Source organism: Denticeps clupeoides, chromosome 19, assembly GCF_900700375.1.
Source record: "Denticeps clupeoides chromosome 19, fDenClu1.1, whole genome shotgun sequence".
Classification (NCBI taxonomy): domain Eukaryota; kingdom Metazoa; phylum Chordata; class Actinopteri; order Clupeiformes; family Denticipitidae; genus Denticeps; species Denticeps clupeoides.
In genome coordinates this window covers 13,411,859-13,427,435 of record NC_041725.1, presented here as the reverse complement: position 1 = coordinate 13,427,435, position 15,577 = coordinate 13,411,859, and the positions used below count along the sequence as shown (strand labels likewise).

The 15,577-nt window shown below is 42.4% G+C and overlaps 2 protein-coding genes across 12 annotated transcripts; both read right to left on the bottom strand.

Annotated features, from left to right (window-relative positions):
- Positions 1-384: 384 nt before the first annotated feature.
- fhdc4 (FH2 domain containing 4) lies at positions 385-7,352 on the bottom strand. Of its 3 annotated transcripts, none has more exons than XM_028962356.1 (13): positions 7,027-7,352; positions 6,300-6,760; positions 5,053-5,114; positions 4,860-4,906; positions 4,425-4,522; positions 3,988-4,073; positions 3,677-3,777; positions 3,453-3,523; positions 3,266-3,373; positions 3,101-3,171; positions 2,867-2,984; positions 2,617-2,781; positions 385-2,441 (listed from the first exon to the last, which is right to left on the bottom strand). In XM_028962356.1, the coding sequence occupies exons 2-13, from the start codon at positions 6,639-6,641 to the stop codon at positions 1,281-1,283; spliced, it is 2,430 nt and encodes an 809-aa protein (XP_028818189.1). In that variant the 5' UTR covers positions 6,642-6,760; positions 7,027-7,352; the 3' UTR covers positions 385-1,280. The 3 variants fall into 3 exon arrangements, with proteins under 3 accessions (XP_028818189.1, XP_028818188.1, XP_028818191.1); XM_028962355.1 differs by having other exon boundaries at positions 6,300-6,655; XM_028962358.1 differs by lacking the exon at positions 4,860-4,906 and having other exon boundaries at positions 4,420-4,522; positions 6,300-6,655.
- Positions 7,353-7,709: 357 nt separating this feature from the next.
- arfip2a (ADP-ribosylation factor interacting protein 2a) lies at positions 7,710-15,341 on the bottom strand. Of its 9 annotated transcripts, XM_028962958.1 has the most exons (11): positions 15,114-15,341; positions 13,750-13,857; positions 13,559-13,591; positions 12,372-12,480; positions 11,819-11,881; positions 11,289-11,369; positions 10,942-11,054; positions 10,512-10,733; positions 9,977-10,134; positions 9,652-9,826; positions 7,710-9,544 (listed from the first exon to the last, which is right to left on the bottom strand). In XM_028962958.1, exons 2-11 carry the CDS (start codon positions 13,846-13,848, stop codon positions 9,389-9,391), a joined length of 1,209 nt encoding a protein of 402 aa, XP_028818791.1. In that variant the 5' UTR covers positions 13,849-13,857; positions 15,114-15,341; the 3' UTR covers positions 7,710-9,388. The 9 variants fall into 9 exon arrangements, with proteins under 9 accessions (XP_028818791.1, XP_028818794.1, XP_028818792.1 ...); XM_028962961.1 differs by lacking the exon at positions 11,819-11,881; XM_028962959.1 differs by lacking the exon at positions 13,559-13,591.
- Positions 15,342-15,577: the final 236 nt, after the last annotated feature.

Below are 15,577 nucleotides of genomic sequence, written 5' to 3'. Positions count from 1 at the left end.
AAACGCTCCCTTTGTTTTAAAGACTGCTGGACTCACGTACTGGAAGGCCTATTATTATGCAAAGTCTGTTAACACTCACAGGAAGAAAAAACAGTATATCATAAAAAAAGGCATAAATGGAAAGGACATATGAAAAATATATATTTCTCCTCAGTGGAGGGACGAGGAGTCTAACACTGTTGCTGGCAGGGATGAATACAAAAGCCCTCTATTCACTGGGCTGGTCCAGATCATAGTATAAATCCAGCAACACCCACAGAAGCAGAGGGAGGAAGAGGCCTTCCTTAGCAACAAAGAATTTATGGTCCGTACGTCTTTGTCCAAAATATGTGCTATGTTCAACTCATTAAAGCACAAAGACACGGTCGGTCATGTAAAGGGGTTTCGGTAGAACAGTCCTGCAATAAAACGCGAGGAGCGGGGTTACAGCACCGTGCGACGGGATAATGAGGCTGCTCTGTTGCGGGGGTCAGGCATTGTGTGCAGATGGGGCGGGCCGATGGGTGCGGGGGGGGTAGGCAAGGCAAAGTCAGTCATTTCAGAATCTCATTATGAGAGAGGGGGTTGCCATGGAGACTGCATCCAGCGTAGCTGCAGCCAGATGGTAGAAATCTCCCGTCAGTCTCCCATAGCAGCTTGTACAGTAACTGAGGGGGACAATCTTTATGTAACGATGAAAATTTACATTTCCAAGTTTATTACCACTAAAAAAAATCCTTAACGGCCATTTTAACCATGACATTAATTTACATATCGGCGAGAATGTTACCAGAATTCATAATTAATTCAGTGTATGAATCATATGTACATTAAATGTGCATTAAAATGACTCAAAAGCACTGTACTTCTATGCCAAAATTAATATTCCAATCTGGGTAATACTAAAACAATATTTACATGGAATAACTGCTGCCAGGAATATTATGGTTTGGAGTTTAAATCACAAAAAATCCTTGCTGCATACTGCCACCTAATGTGTACATTAAGACATGGCAAGACAAAACACACACATTAGCAGCGTTTTTTGAAGTTATTTTACATTCTAAACATTTCGTGAAGAACAAATGTTGTTTTAAACTTTGCCCATCTACAACACATACAGAAAGGGTCTGTCTCAACAACTAGTGACTCTGTCTCAACAACTAGTGACCAACAATGTCTCCATGTCTCCATTAATCCCAGTATTAACTGCTTATATTAATATCTGAGTCATAACTACATAGAAGTCATCACAGATTTTTTTTTTCTTGGTAAATCTGAGGCATTTATGGATTAACATTTTACTGGCATTCAGTGGCCGGCTTACTTGTAGTCCTTTTCACTGTCAAACGTCTAAAGAATGACAGAATGATACTTTTAGCACCGCTCTGCTGATCGCTTTCATGGCTTCCTGGTCTTTGATTATCCTTTACAGACTCAGCTGCCTCAGTTTCTTTACATGTGGTTTGTCTTTCTGTTGTTTCAAGACAGTTCTTGGGAAGGTCTGGCAATTCTAAGGTTCTACTGGAGACACTAACCATGTGGGGTTTACTGGAGTTCTCTATTTGTCCTGAAGTGGCCTGTGTTGGAGTAAGCAGACCGACGTCCAGAGACGCCATCTTTCCTATGTTTCCCAGCCCTGGATTAACAGTTATAGTCTCAAGAGAAGGAATCCACACATCTTCATCATTAGCTTCCTCCTTGCTGGCTTTTGGGGGAATGGTGAGGGTGTGTCGGCGGCTGAGGCTGCTGGAACTGGTTCTGAGGAATCGGTGTTGGAGGCTGGTTTTGGGCCCTTCCTCCCCATGTGACTGACTCAGCAGCCTCTCCTTGTCCTCGTGAAAGGTACGTTGCCTTGGTGACACGACAACACCACTGGGTGACCACTGCAGGTCCAGTGGGTGGTCAGCAGAAGAGACACTACTTCGACTGTTCTGGTAGCGCAGAACCTTGCGTGACACCTCCCGTAGTTTTTGAGCCTGTTCCTGACAGTTCTCATCATCTGCCAGTGCGCAGCTGCCCTTCCTGGAAGTCTGAGTGTAGTTCTTATGTTCTGGTAGTTTTGAAGAGTTTGGGGAAGCGTTATCCAGGCCAATATTCACTTCAATGTTCTCTTTGTTTAGAGACCGTTGTGAGGCTCTGGTCTGCTCCTTCTGTGAGTTCCAACCATTTATCTGAATTTCTGACATCTTGGGACTCCTCCTTCCTTCCTCTCCAGAGGTCTTCTCTGCAGGGATCTTGTCAGTGATCTCTGCCTGGCTGCCACCAGGGGGAGAAGGAGTTGCGGGTCTTCTGCGCGAGTTGTGGCGGCTGAGGAAATTTTGCAGAACAGACTCTAAAGCTACTCCCTCCATGTCCTTATCCCTTAAAGAGCATGTGGCAGTAGAACGGCGTTTAATGGACTGCTGTAACCTCTCCCTCTGTCTCCTCCTGACTTCCGCCAGTTCACGCTCCTGATTTTCCTGTGGGAAAAAACAATAATATAGTTAGATCTAATTATAGAAAAAAAAGAAAGTTCTACTGTTTGTGGGATACAAAAGAGACAAAAATGCAGTACAACTGCAAGGTTAATTGATGTGCCGTCATGTCCGAAGGGGCAAATTAGAAAAAAATAATAAAAATACAAATGAGACTTACCTGTACAGCCCGTAAAAATTTTCCACAAAATGAGTGGAATATAATGCAACACTCTTCCAGTCTGAACTGCTTGGGGTCCTCACAGAAGTACTCAGCCACAGACTGAGTCACAGAGTCCAGATTCTGAAAGGAGGTCTCAGCTTCAGCCAGACAAGACTCTGCATTCTGGATAAAGAAGCAAGTGCGGCATAAGAATAAGTCATGGAGCAAATCCTCAGCGAAGTATGCTGTGAAGAACTGCAGTGTTAACCTTCAGGAACACCTCCATCTGTTCCAGAAGATCCTGCTGTTTTTCTGCTTCTACCTTTCCCTGTTGAATCATTTTAACTTTCTTTTGAAACTCTGACTCAATTTCCTGTTTGTTCAGTCTGAAAAAAAAAAAGATTTTAAATTCATCAACAAATAAATTACACTGTAATAGATACATTATATGGTTTGTAGACTATTAGAAATAATATGTATTAATTATTAATTTACATTATACCTGGATGCATCACCAATATGTTTAAGCTGCTCAGGAAATTGAAGCAATTCCATGTCAATGTTCTGAGATTGCTATGACAGGAAATGACACAGTTATTTAATGTACTATTACCCCAGAGCAATTTATTGCATGAAATCAATATTGTATTTTTTATTTTTACGTTACCATGACAACATAATGCATCAGGTTCATGCCTGGCTTGTTCGCTTTGGTGTCTGCTAACTTCAAGAGAGACGTCATTCGAAAGCCAACAGCACTCCCAGCATAGCTACCCTACGAACATTTAGTATAAAAGCCTGAACACTCTATATTGGAACAAATGCAAAAAATATAGTTCAATCACTTCACTCACAGCGTTCATGTAGTTGCCAGTCTGAAGAACCAGTCGTATTACGGAGTGGAGATCAACACATTCCATCAGCTCTTTCAATGACAACGCAATACATAATGTACATTTTTGTAGTAACTAAAGTAAAACATTTGGCCAAATTCATATTTAGAAAAAAAATCACCACTTTGTGCATATGTGAGCAAAAGTGGATGTGTGTAATATCTGCGCTTGGTTCTTGCCTTTACCTTTTCCAGCTTGAGTCAGGGTGGTGATGGAGTGATTAAGCTCATCCATGAAGGGGGGGAATTCCTCTTTCAGTACCAAACTTCTGAGACGCTCTTCATAGCTGGGAATGGGAGAAAAAGGTGAATATACTGAACACATTACTGCACAATATGTCTTTATGTATATAGGACACTAATGCGACACTAAATAATGACTGAAAGTAGATTACCCAACTGCTCTTTATTCTTAAATATTAATCAAATTAATAAAATATGCAAAGCATATACCCTGTAAAAAAAAATTATATGGCCGTATATAGGACAACACCCACCATGGAACTTTCACAAGACGTGCCATAAACTGGTCAGCCTCAGAGAGTGAAGAAAAGTCTCCATTAAAAGCAAGCAGCTGCTTTACCTGTCCAATATACACATATTGCAACAGACACTCAATGAATGTTTCATGGAATTGACATGGTATTTACACTGTCATTATCCATTATCCAGGTTCGATGAGTACCAAAACTAAATAGATAAATACATCAATACCAAAAATAAATAAAATGTTATGAATTACTTAAAATGGCAAAGAATAAATAACATTTATTATGAATTTATTATTAGAAAGGTATTTACTTACATTGATGGGTAAGACTGGATGTTAAATGATTTAATTACTGATGTATTCATGTTTTTAATTTTGGCACTCATAGCTCTTCATATGCAACAGCACATGACATCATTTTGGGAAAGATATAACATACCTCACCCTCCTCGGGTAATAGCTTGCACAACTCCTTGAGTTTCCCCACTCCAAATCCTTCCTTATTTCCTTGGATGATGTCCTCCACCAAGTCGGGCACTCTCCTACGAAAAAAAAACATGCCCCTCCCTCAGAAGATGCAAGATGCTGGGCAGCATTGGCAAATCATGACACACCACACCGGAAATCATTAATCCGCTGACACCCAAATGGGAGGATTATGGATTGGAGCTGTATCTGTGCAACACACCCGAGCACGGAAAATATCTAAACTTGTCCCGGCATGCCAGAGACAACTTACTCAACTGGCGTCTCAAGTTCAAACTGCAGAAGCTCCCCAATACACTTTCATGGTAAATAAAAGTCTCCTGACCGACAGAGTCAAGTGCGATATTGTGATGCGAGGCTAGAAAATCGTATTTGTGCTTTTTTTGTACGTACTTTTTGTAATATGCAACTCTAGAGATTTCATCGGGTTTCGAAAGAGCCTGTACAGACACAGACAGTTCAGCATCACTGACTCTGAGGAAGTTAAATTACATTGCACTACTTCACATTTGTCTTTCAATACTTTTGTTTCATTGAGCAGCATGTTCGCTAGAACGATCTGTATAGTCATAGTAGACCCACTCACCGCTTAAACTGCTTCAGAAAAATCCCAATGTTCATATTCTTCTTAGAATTCAAAATGGTCACCTGATGAGAACCATACCAGAATGAGTAATATTCATTACTGATTAAGATATGTTAGTAGATTACAAGATGCATGCATTATATGGCAATTTCACATCAGATACTGGCCTTTCTAAAATGTTAAGTTATTTACCCTTAAAACTTAATAGACATAGGGGTTCAAGACAAAACTGAAAAAGAGTAATTCTATCCTAAACAACAATGAAAATAATCAGTCACTTTACTTTACTTTACTTGGCAGGCGCTTTCATCCAAAGCGACTTACAAGGAGAATCATCTCAATAACGCTGGTGAAAGCAATGCTTTGCAGAACCTGACGGACAACGGATCATGTATGACCTTCAAATGCACAAAAACTGGCATCTACATTTACATGGCATTTTACAAATCTCCTCGTGCCACATTACACGCTCGAATGAGGAAGTGCCGCGACAATGTCCGTCGACTGTGCACAAATAACTTGGCACAGTATAGGGAAGCTACACCTCCCTTCGCAAACAGGACAAGAGAACAGGCCAAATGAGTCGCTTAGCTCGTACATCAAACAGCCTTTTGGTGCACGTAGTCTCCAGTTGGTACAGATGTTTTCAGTTGTTTTACTCGTATCCGTTTACTGGACGTCAGGGTCATTATCACAATAATTTACAACAATAAAATGTATTTCTTAATTCGCCCCAAAATCTCAGCGGGCCCTACTGCTGCCACACTTTGGCCCTTTCGGCACACAAGGAAACACTGAAAAAAAAAAAAACGAATGGAGAAAGAAATAGGAGAAGCTTTGGGGCAAAGTGGACACGGGTAACACGGGTCATATTGTAAACTTCAAGGGTCTTCTCGGTAACCTGATGAACATCTCCACCTCGCATCCACCTCAACAAGCCAACCATTTACATTACATTTACATTTACATTATTTATCAGAGGCCCTTATCCAGAGCGACTTACAATCAGTAGTTACAGGGACAGTCTCCCTGGAGCAACTTAAGGTTAAGTGTCTTGCTCAGGGACAGTAGGGATAGTAAGTGGGATTTGAACCTGGGTCTCCTGGTTCACAGGCGAGTGTCTTACCCACTAGACTACTACCACCCCGACCAAGCTTGTTAAGCATATTTTTCAACCAGTCAAGGACTGTAAAATCACCAAATTGTGCGGAACGCTCAACGGGGTGACAGTGAACGGCCAGGCTTACCACTTCAGATGCTTGGGGACTGGCGGGCTTGCCGTGGACGCTCCTGCGCGCCGAGGCTTTTCCCTGAGCTCGGTTCTGGTCCTTGTGGCTGAACAGCTCCTCCATGCCCTTGGTGTCCAGCTCGTAGTCTTTGCGCGCCTTCTCCGACGTCCAGATGTTGCGCTTTCCCAGCACGTTTTGCTGGGGTATGGCCTCCCAGTTGAAGTTGCGCATCTTGGAGGCCCGATTTCCACCCCGGGTGATTTGCCCGAAGCCGGGCAGGAGAGGAGGAGCGGGGGGCTGAGGCGGTGGTGGCGGTGGTGGCGGTGGTGGCGGAGGTGGCGGCGGTGGTGAAGGGGACATTGCCTCTGGTCAATCTAGATGAAATGGGGCTTTTATTACAAATCCATTGAGGTCGGGTCCGGACCAAAGCGTTAAAACCGAAGCATGAGGTTCTCAGAGCAGACAAAACAGAGGTTCAGCTGGAAGGTGTAAAAAGAGGCACAGCATTGCAATGCAAGCAGCTATTTTTCTTTTTCCTTATCTTGAACAAGTCTATTTTTTAAGAAAAAAATGGCAAACGTCGTGAACTATTACGCAACGCACGGAGTACTGAGCGTGCATACTTTTCCCCTGTAAAATGGGATTTAATGCACACGTTTTACATTACAGAAGTACATACATCCTAAAATAATAAATAAGGAGGAAGATTTTTTTTTTTAAAAAAGAAGAAAAAAAAAAGCCGTACCTGTTAAGAGGTGTGTTTTTAGGGGAGGGGGCGCCGCTCTGAGCGCCGAAAAAACACTGAAACGTCCTGGAACGTCCTGAGCCGCGCCGACGCCTCCTCTTCCTCCTCTTCCTCCTCCTCCTCCTCTTCCCCTCTCTTCCTCCTCCTCCTCCCTCCCTCACCGCGGCAAAGTCTAATCGATTGGCCGAGCAGGGGACTCGGTTGCCCCATCGGGCCGTGCGCCGTGGCAGCGTCGATAATATATTCAACAATGCGGCATCTGAATGTCCAAAAAAAATAAAAAAAATAAAACGAGCGCACATGGACTTCTTAAGTCGCTCGAAGACGGACGAGAACCAAGTCCACTTGGCTTCATTTTTTTTGGGCCGCCATGACCTGGATGACTAAGAACCTTCAACATCTGAACGTGTTATTGTTCCACTGAACTTAGAAAATTCTTCATGTATGAGGATTATGAAGACTAGACGACTTGCCAGAACCCCGGAATGATGTGTTACAATCGAAGTTAACCCCTTAAAAACAGCATGTATGTTGTGCTGAAGCAGATCTATGAAGCTCCTCTGAAGTTGGATCTTGTTTGCCCGCCGTACACTCGTGATAATCTGCTGTTGGCCTTCAAGATCCCCGGTTTCCTGATTGTGCAATAATTGGGGAGATAGCGAAAGAAAACCGTCACGACACTGTAAAATACGACAGGTTTTTAATTCCATTTGAGCAGCGAGTGCCTGCTTGTCAAGTTAGGTGGGATTCGGGCCGTGGGACAACGACAGAGTACACACACGAGGGGGATACTGGCCTCACTGTACATTTACATATCATAGACACCAGCCTAAAAAAATAGATTGTATGCAAACGATTACGCTTAAGAAACCTTTCGTCTTCCAACAACATGAATCAAACAGTCAAATGAATGGTCATGGTGCGGTACATTTACATCGAAGTGAATAAAGCCCAGCAAACAGTGTCGACCATTAGTCTCTGCGTAAACAGCAGCGTATTTGCTTCTCCACAAGCAGGCGGCAATCGTACGCATACCTGCTGACAGAAAACCCCAGAACGAACCCGAAAGCCAGTACTGATGGTATCCAATCGATGCAAACGCTGAGGCGTTTAACAGGACAGTGGGACAGTGCTAGATCCATATATCAGTGACATATATCCATTTTGTCAAGTCTTTGAAACACAACCCTTGAACCGCTGGACCATGTAGGTAAGAGAAATACATTCCGCCCATGAAAAGAGGAAGTGCTTCGCAGCTTGTCCACATTAAAAGGACCCTACTTTTGCACAACAACGTGAACCAAGTTAGTAAGACAAAAAAAAAAAAATGGCATGAGCTTAGGTGCATTGCCGACCTGCGTGTAAAATGTACTTAATCAGCCATGGTGGTGAGCAGGTTACAAAAGTCACCAGATAAGATGTGCAAATCGATACGAGTTGAAAGGCCCATAACGGGGCGGCCAAGATTAGACCAGCAAAGACAACAGCCTGGATTTAATTCATGGACCAGTCAGTGTGGCTGAAGTTCACAACACAGCCTCCTGTGGCGTTACTTTCTGAGCCGTGTGAAAGGGAATGGCCTGAAGTGTCCCCAAGGTGCAAAAAGACACATTTAGGACCTTGATATCAATTAAAACTATATATATGTTTTTTTATATATTAAGTACTCTTGGCCTTACTGGTGTTTTACCTTTAAGATTTGAGATTAAGAAATGAGATTAAAGTCTCAGTGACAAAAATAACTACGATGTTCCAAAAGAATAAATAAATGATACGTTAAGATAGTTTAATTTACTCCCAAATACTAAATAGGTCATCTCTGGCTATAATCTTTACTCTCATTTTAACAAACAATCTGATACACAGTCAACGCTGCTGAATGCCATACTGTCTTCAAAACATAAAACACAGTACATCATCTTTTTAACATCTACATGCAATAAAGTCACTCATTCTTTTTTGACTTTCCCAACACTTTCTATCTTGGGCTTGCTAAAAAAAAAAAGACCTACATTTTCCACAATCATACAAAAGTGATATATCTTGATATGATTCAGGAGCTCTTCGAGTGCCACCGCACTGGGTGCAGATCGTCTTGCAGTGCAGGCAGGTAACACAGCCAAAATGAAAAGGCTTATAAAACACTGAAAGAACGAAAATGAAGAGAAGGTGAGAAGATCAGTCTCAGATTATGGGTGGGACTCCTCCATGTTGCGCAATCAATACTCAGTTAACTCAGTTTCTATATACAACACATGTAGCCTTCTCTTCATCTCCCGCATTTTCCATCCATTGCTCTGCCAATCCAGCTCTCTGTTTGGGTCTAGCTGCAAGACAGAGGTTGGGGATTGGGGGGTGGGGATCATTGCTCCTCCAACCAGGACGGCTTGTCGGAGCCGGGGGGCTTGAGCTTTACGTGGAACTGTCTGAGCGTCTGTTCCAGCTGCTGCTGGTTGCCAGCGAAGTAAGCTGAGATGGCGTTATGGAAGAGCAGAAGCTGCTTGTGCATCACCTTGACCTGAGGAAGGAGAGTTTGGAGGACAGGAGAGCACTCAGAATGGTTCTTAAACGATTATGTGCTAAGCCTGTATAAGAGAAAATCATCAGATCTGTTGATGAAAGTACCTTATTCTCCTCCAAGAACTTGAGCTTGATGGAGACGTCACTGCGAAGTCGCTCATATTTTTCCCGCTGAACCTGGTACTGCTGCTGAGCAAACTCAATCCGCACCATAGTGTTCGCATCACGAGGACCAGCACTCAGCTCCTCCAGATCTGCCCGGTACGCATCAAATTCAAGTCTGCACACACACACACACACACACACACACACACACACACACACACACACACACACACACACACACAAACAATTCATTACAGTGATGAACAGCTCTTTACTACCAGTACAATAAAATTGGCCTTCATTTTAAAAGCGCTTATCTGCCTACCTCGCATTTTCATACATCTTTATGGTCATCAGTGTGTCCTCCATGGTCTTGTGCACCAGTGTGTTGATGCTGGACACAAAAAAGTTGATGGCACCAAGGAGAGTCTCTCCATTTTTGCACAGCAGCTTCTGCGTCTCCGCATTGTATCCAAACTCATCCTGCGAAAAAAAAAAAAACCCAACACATTTCGGTTCGGCTGGATTTTACAACACACGCGCATTATCTATGTAAAGGATATGATTTACATATCTTCCACATTGTAGCACTTGCAGCGTGCAACACGGCCTTCACAGAAGTGTCAGCTTCTCTAAAGAGTCTGCTGACCCTATTAACCATTAACAGCAGAGCAGAACCAATGACTAACAAATACAGAATAATTAGGGAGAACTTCGGGTAGACTTCAAGGTCTGATTTTCTCAAACTAATTCTATTAATAAAGACTTTTCTTCGGTTGAATGTTAAGTGTTTTCTGCCTTCGCAAGAAAAATGATTGAATATGGGTAACACTGTATGGGCAGATGAGTGGTGGACATACCTGCAGCTCAGGGGATTTCTGGCTGAGGTCTGCGAAGGTGTCGCCCAGGGCCTGCTGGGTCTGCACCATGTTGTAGAAGTGGTTGGTAAGGTCGCGTGCCAGTCTCAGGATGTTCTCGTATTTGCTCTTGGTTTCTCGCAGCACATCGACCTGTGCCTCCAGCTCGAGGTCCACCGTGCGCGAGCCACGGCCAAAACGCTCAGAGAACATCTGCTTGGTGCACTGGTGAAAACAGGTAAAAGGAGATACAATCTCCTTATTTTTTTCATTTACATTGACATTTATGGCATTTATCTGACTCCTTTATCCAGAGCAACTTACAGTGTCTTGCTCAGGAACACAATGGTAGTAAGTGGGATTTGAACCTGTGACTTTGTGGTCTTGTGGTTCATAGGTGAGTGTTACACAACAATTTCACATCTTCACACACCTTATATGTGTTGATACTCCATTTCTTCATGGTGTCAAACTTCTCCACTGCAATGCCACGAGTTGCCTCCTCAGTCATTGAAGGGTTGCTGTTGCTATGGTGCATGCTGGGACCTGAGAAAAAACAGAAATCCAAGTTTTGGTGTGCGCATTTCAGGTGTCCATGAGGATGGTGCTTGTCCCAAAAACTAATATTCTTCAGTTTCATTGCATTGATTCTTTTATGGATTTCTTATTGTCTTATATCTTTGGAGCCATACCTTAACTCCCATGGGCAATTAGATATTTGGGATGCTGTGGGATGGAAGGGACAGGATGAGAGATGGGGTGTCTGAACCCCAATGATACCTGGGCGCTGCTCTGCCTGACTGGCTATCCGGGTGGTGGCCGACTGGCTGGGTGGGATACCCCTGCATTTGGAGCGCAGGTCTGAAATGAGCATGTGCAGGGTGGTGAGGGAGAGGCATGGGATGAATGAATGAAGGTGGTTTAGGGTGCAGTTGGGGAAATGATAAAACAGGAAACGTTCAGGCGAGTGTGCAGACCAAACAGATATATGGCAAATAAATAGAGGCATCAGCCAAAGAGAGAGAAGAGGGGAATACAATACAATGAAGAGTGACGATATAATCAAAGCTAATAAAACTCAAGAAAATGATTATACATGTCAGTTATTAAAAGTGTATTCTCTCAATTCTTCCAGGTGAATGATGTCCATGCTGAACTCGGGTCATGCTGTTTGGATTAAATGTATTTAACCATGCACACGGGGTACATCTTCTGCTCTACATTCAAAGAAAAAGAGCATTTCAGCTGGACAGGTAATAAAAAAATTACATAAACGGAAGAAAGAGGCAGCCTTGGAGGGGTTCAACCACCTGAGTTGGGGGCTGCTGCTTGTCTTCTGCACAGATAGTCAGGGTTGAAGAGGATGGTAGGCCCTGATGAGGCGGTTTTCAAAATTCAAATGAAAGTGTCATATAACGAAAAGGTACAATATATAACGATGAACGTATACGGCACGTATTAGTAGCAACTTCCAATCAGTGCAGGGCTGCCACTTACAACATAAAACATAAAAGAAAAACACAACAGCTCATTCCATATGTCCTGAACACTTAAATAAAATTAAAGTGTCATGTAACAAAATGGTACAGTATGTAACAATGAAGTTACAGACAGTGGTCAAGATAATACCACTACATATGGTAGCGGCAAATTATAAAAATGGCAGTGATCAGTATCACACTGATGTGGGACCCCATTACCCTGGGTAGAAGAATTTCAGACACCAGTCAACGAGCAGCTGGAGTTATTTCCCTAATGGGGTGAGATCAGTATAACAGATGGACCTGCGATAGAGTAGACTGCCGCTGGCATAGCAGGAATGTCACTGATTCAACCGAGCCACACTGAGCACTGTGAACATACCTTTAATGGAGCTGGTGGGAATTATGCCCTCAGCAGTGCCTCCATAGCCACCAGAGACGATGCTGGTCTCGTTCAGGTTAGGCCCAGACACCATCACCTGCTGCAGGTCCTGAACGAAAGACACCAGGCTGGTCAGGTCTGCCCAATAAACTGCAATTACTGGTAGAACTATGATACAACACTGACTAAGGCTAAGGACAACTGTCCCATCTACAAAACCAAATTGAGTATCTGTTTGGGGTACAGATGAAAACATAACCACCTGAAATATAAAAAAAACATACTATATTGCTGTACAAGTCACTTTATACGTGGAATGTAGAATTTATTATATTATATTTATTATATATATTGTACACAACTCACAAATAATAATAGTAAATAATAACTAGTAATATCAAGTACGTAATAATTAATATTAGTAATAATGACTTAATAACTTTATTTTGAATTTTAGTATTCCAAATGTCATGCAAATGTCATGTTTTGGATAACTAAATTATGCTGGTTTAATGAAACAAACGACAATAAAATGTTACCATGAAAAAGAGATTTTGGCCTTCGAACATTCAGATTATTAATCATATAAATCACCACAAATAAACATCAAATGCATCTGAAACATAGACATAACCATGGATCTTGTTTTTTCCTCTTAAATTAATGATTAACATTTCTTTGCAGTAACCATGCAAAACAAACACTGTTGCAAATAAAACTAAAAGACGACTAGTACAGTAAAGTAAAAAAAAAAGTGGGATGGTACATAAACTGTGATTCTGATGTAAAAGCAAATGAAACAGAACTCTTCTATTCCCATCTATTTCAGGCGTTGCATGGTGATCAGCATCAAATTAAGGGATGCAATACATGGCATTCTACCGATAGACAATTTTTTTTAAGAAGTTCTTTGAAAAAAACTGGTAAAATATTATGTAAATACATATATGCTGGCAGATGATTGCAGTTTTAAATATTTATTCTAAAGATTAGTTTATATAAGAATATGTATGTTATTATGAACATCATCCTGAGGTCTAGATTGTTCAAATCAGATGAATTCATTTTAATTCATTCAACCTCTAACCTTGACAAGGTTAATAAAGCACCAAAACACACACGCTGTGAGGTAACCATGGGAACAGTGACCCTGATCCCGCACTGAACTCTCTCTTATCCTGGCCTACCTTCTCATCTAAGTTCCAATGAATCTTTGTAGCCTGTGCAAAAAATGAGACACAAAGACACATTGACAAACCAACCAAAAATGAGAAGGATCACAAATTAGAAGCCAACACATATTCTGCACACAACAGTAGTTGATACATAACGGAGAGGCGCAGACAAGACACAGAAAGACCTTAAGAAAAACACAGACCTGCTCAAGGCCATCGTCCTCTGCCAAGGTCCGAGAGTCTCCGTTACTGTTAATGGGAATCTCCATAGTGGCCGCTTTACTCATAATGCTGTCGGTCATGACGAGTTCCTGAAAGTCAGAGCACGATGAATCTTTTTCTAAATGTTATATATATATATATTCTTTTTTTTTTTTAATCACACAACTGAAGGATAAACCTGACACCATAAGGGCTTTTAGCATGTTTTAGTCTATGTAACAATATATTTATTTATTTCTCTTTCTTCTCTCTTTTATTTCAAATTATGCAGGCACTTTGTAATCTGGACAATGTATAGTGCTGTATAAATACAATTTATCATTAGTAATATTATTATTGGTAGTAGCCTAGTGGGTAACACACTCGCCTATGAACCAGAAGACCCAGGTTCGAATCCCACTTACTACCATTGTGTCCCTGAGCAAGACACTTAACCCTAAATTGCTCCAGGGAGACTGTCCCTGTAACTACTGATTGTAAGTCGCTCTGGATAAAGGCGTCTGATAAATGCTGTAAATGTAAATGTAAATTATTATGCACTCCTACCAACAAACCAGGCATGGGAGAATAGTCCCGGCAGATGAACCTGTCCCTGTACACAAAGTGTGTCTGGGTCTAATATGTCAGGCGCGGTCCATTATAATGTTATAACATTATTGTTATCCAACTGATACTTTCGGCATTGTTGTGCTAATGCTTAATGAGTTTAACAGCTGGGGTAAAAGCCACCTAACACCAGTCAAAATGACGCGAGGAATGTCGCTGGACCGGCCGGAAATGACCCAGCGCAGGGACACGTCACACCCCCATCTGCGCTGCAGGACGTGAGGCTGCCCGCTCCCTCCCGACCACGGGTCGCCAGGTTCGCCGCGTTCACGCAAAATCTGAGTTTTTAATAAAGACAACGGGAGTTGACGAATGGCGTTCGAAAGCGCCCGCGATTATCTTTCGTGTTAAAGCGAAGCCATTTCAATGAAGATGATTCAACTACGGCACAAAAATGAGTCAGGCAACGGAGAGAACAGGATGCGTTCAACGACCTGGCAACACACTCCCTCTACGTCCTCTTCTCCCTGTCTAACGCTACCTGGAGCTGCTGACTGGAGAGGATAAATGCCATTCCGTCTCGTCAGATCGGTGATGCTCCCTGATTCCAAATGCACCAATTTTGCTAATGTATAACATTCTCAGTATGCAAAACTGTCGCTAAACACCGACATTAATAAGCACTGTCATGAAAAGAAAAACCTAAAATGACCAGTCTTGTTAGCAGTGCCTTCGGTCAGGGTATTGGCAAGAGCAGCAATGCTGATACAGACAGAAGGGAATAGGGATGCTGCTCTACCTGTGTCCAGTGTCCGGATCCGGTCACAGCACCACTGTCAATATCGCACCGCGGCAGACACCCACGTGTCCAAAAAGATACTCAGTATGTGACACCTAATGTATTTTAATCAAATGTCTGTTGAGCGTTGCATGACCATCGACTGTATCCACAATCTCCTGGTCCCAATGCAAATCTCTCCTCCACTCTGCCTCGGCAAGCGGAACTGACGACACAGCAATCGGTTCTCGTCCCGGTTCGCGAACGATCGGAACCGATTCTTTCTCAGCGAACGAGTCATTTCCTCCAGTTGCGTGTTCCTCGTTCTCAAACAATATGCATGGAAGTTTAAGATACTAATTTCGGATGGACACGATAGTGAATTATTAACCATTTACCGCAAAGGGAACACGTTTAATTGTCATATTTATTGTAATCTTATTTTTGTCCATGTCCTTTATTTTTTATTTGTTTCTTTCTTCCTT

What these genes read in the sequence shown, in the direction of transcription:
- fhdc4 (XM_028962356.1), bottom strand. Translation starts at nt 6,641, where the DNA reads ATGTCCCCTTCACCACCGCCGCCACCTCCGCCACCACCGCCACCACCG. An exon ending in AGAGTTGCATATTACAAAAA is followed by an intron (nt 4,523 to 4,859) that starts GTACGTACAAAA and finishes TTTTTTTCGTAG; the next exon opens with GAGAGTGCCCGACTTGGTGG. An exon ending in AGATGGAGGTGTTCCTGAAG is followed by an intron (nt 2,782 to 2,866) that starts GTTAACACTGCA and finishes TTCTTTATCCAG; the next exon opens with AATGCAGAGTCTTGTCTGGC.
- arfip2a (XM_028962957.1), bottom strand. Translation starts at nt 12,627, where the DNA reads ATGTTTTCATCTGTACCCCAAACAGATACTCAATTTGGTTTTGTAGAT. An exon ending in AGCAGCAGCCCCCAACTCAG is followed by an intron (nt 11,370 to 11,818) that starts GTGGTTGAACCC and finishes TGCTCATTTCAG; the next exon opens with ACCTGCGCTCCAAATGCAGG. An exon ending in GGAGTATCAACACATATAAG is followed by an intron (nt 10,734 to 10,941) that starts GTGTGTGAAGAT and finishes TGTTTTCACCAG; the next exon opens with TGCACCAAGCAGATGTTCTC.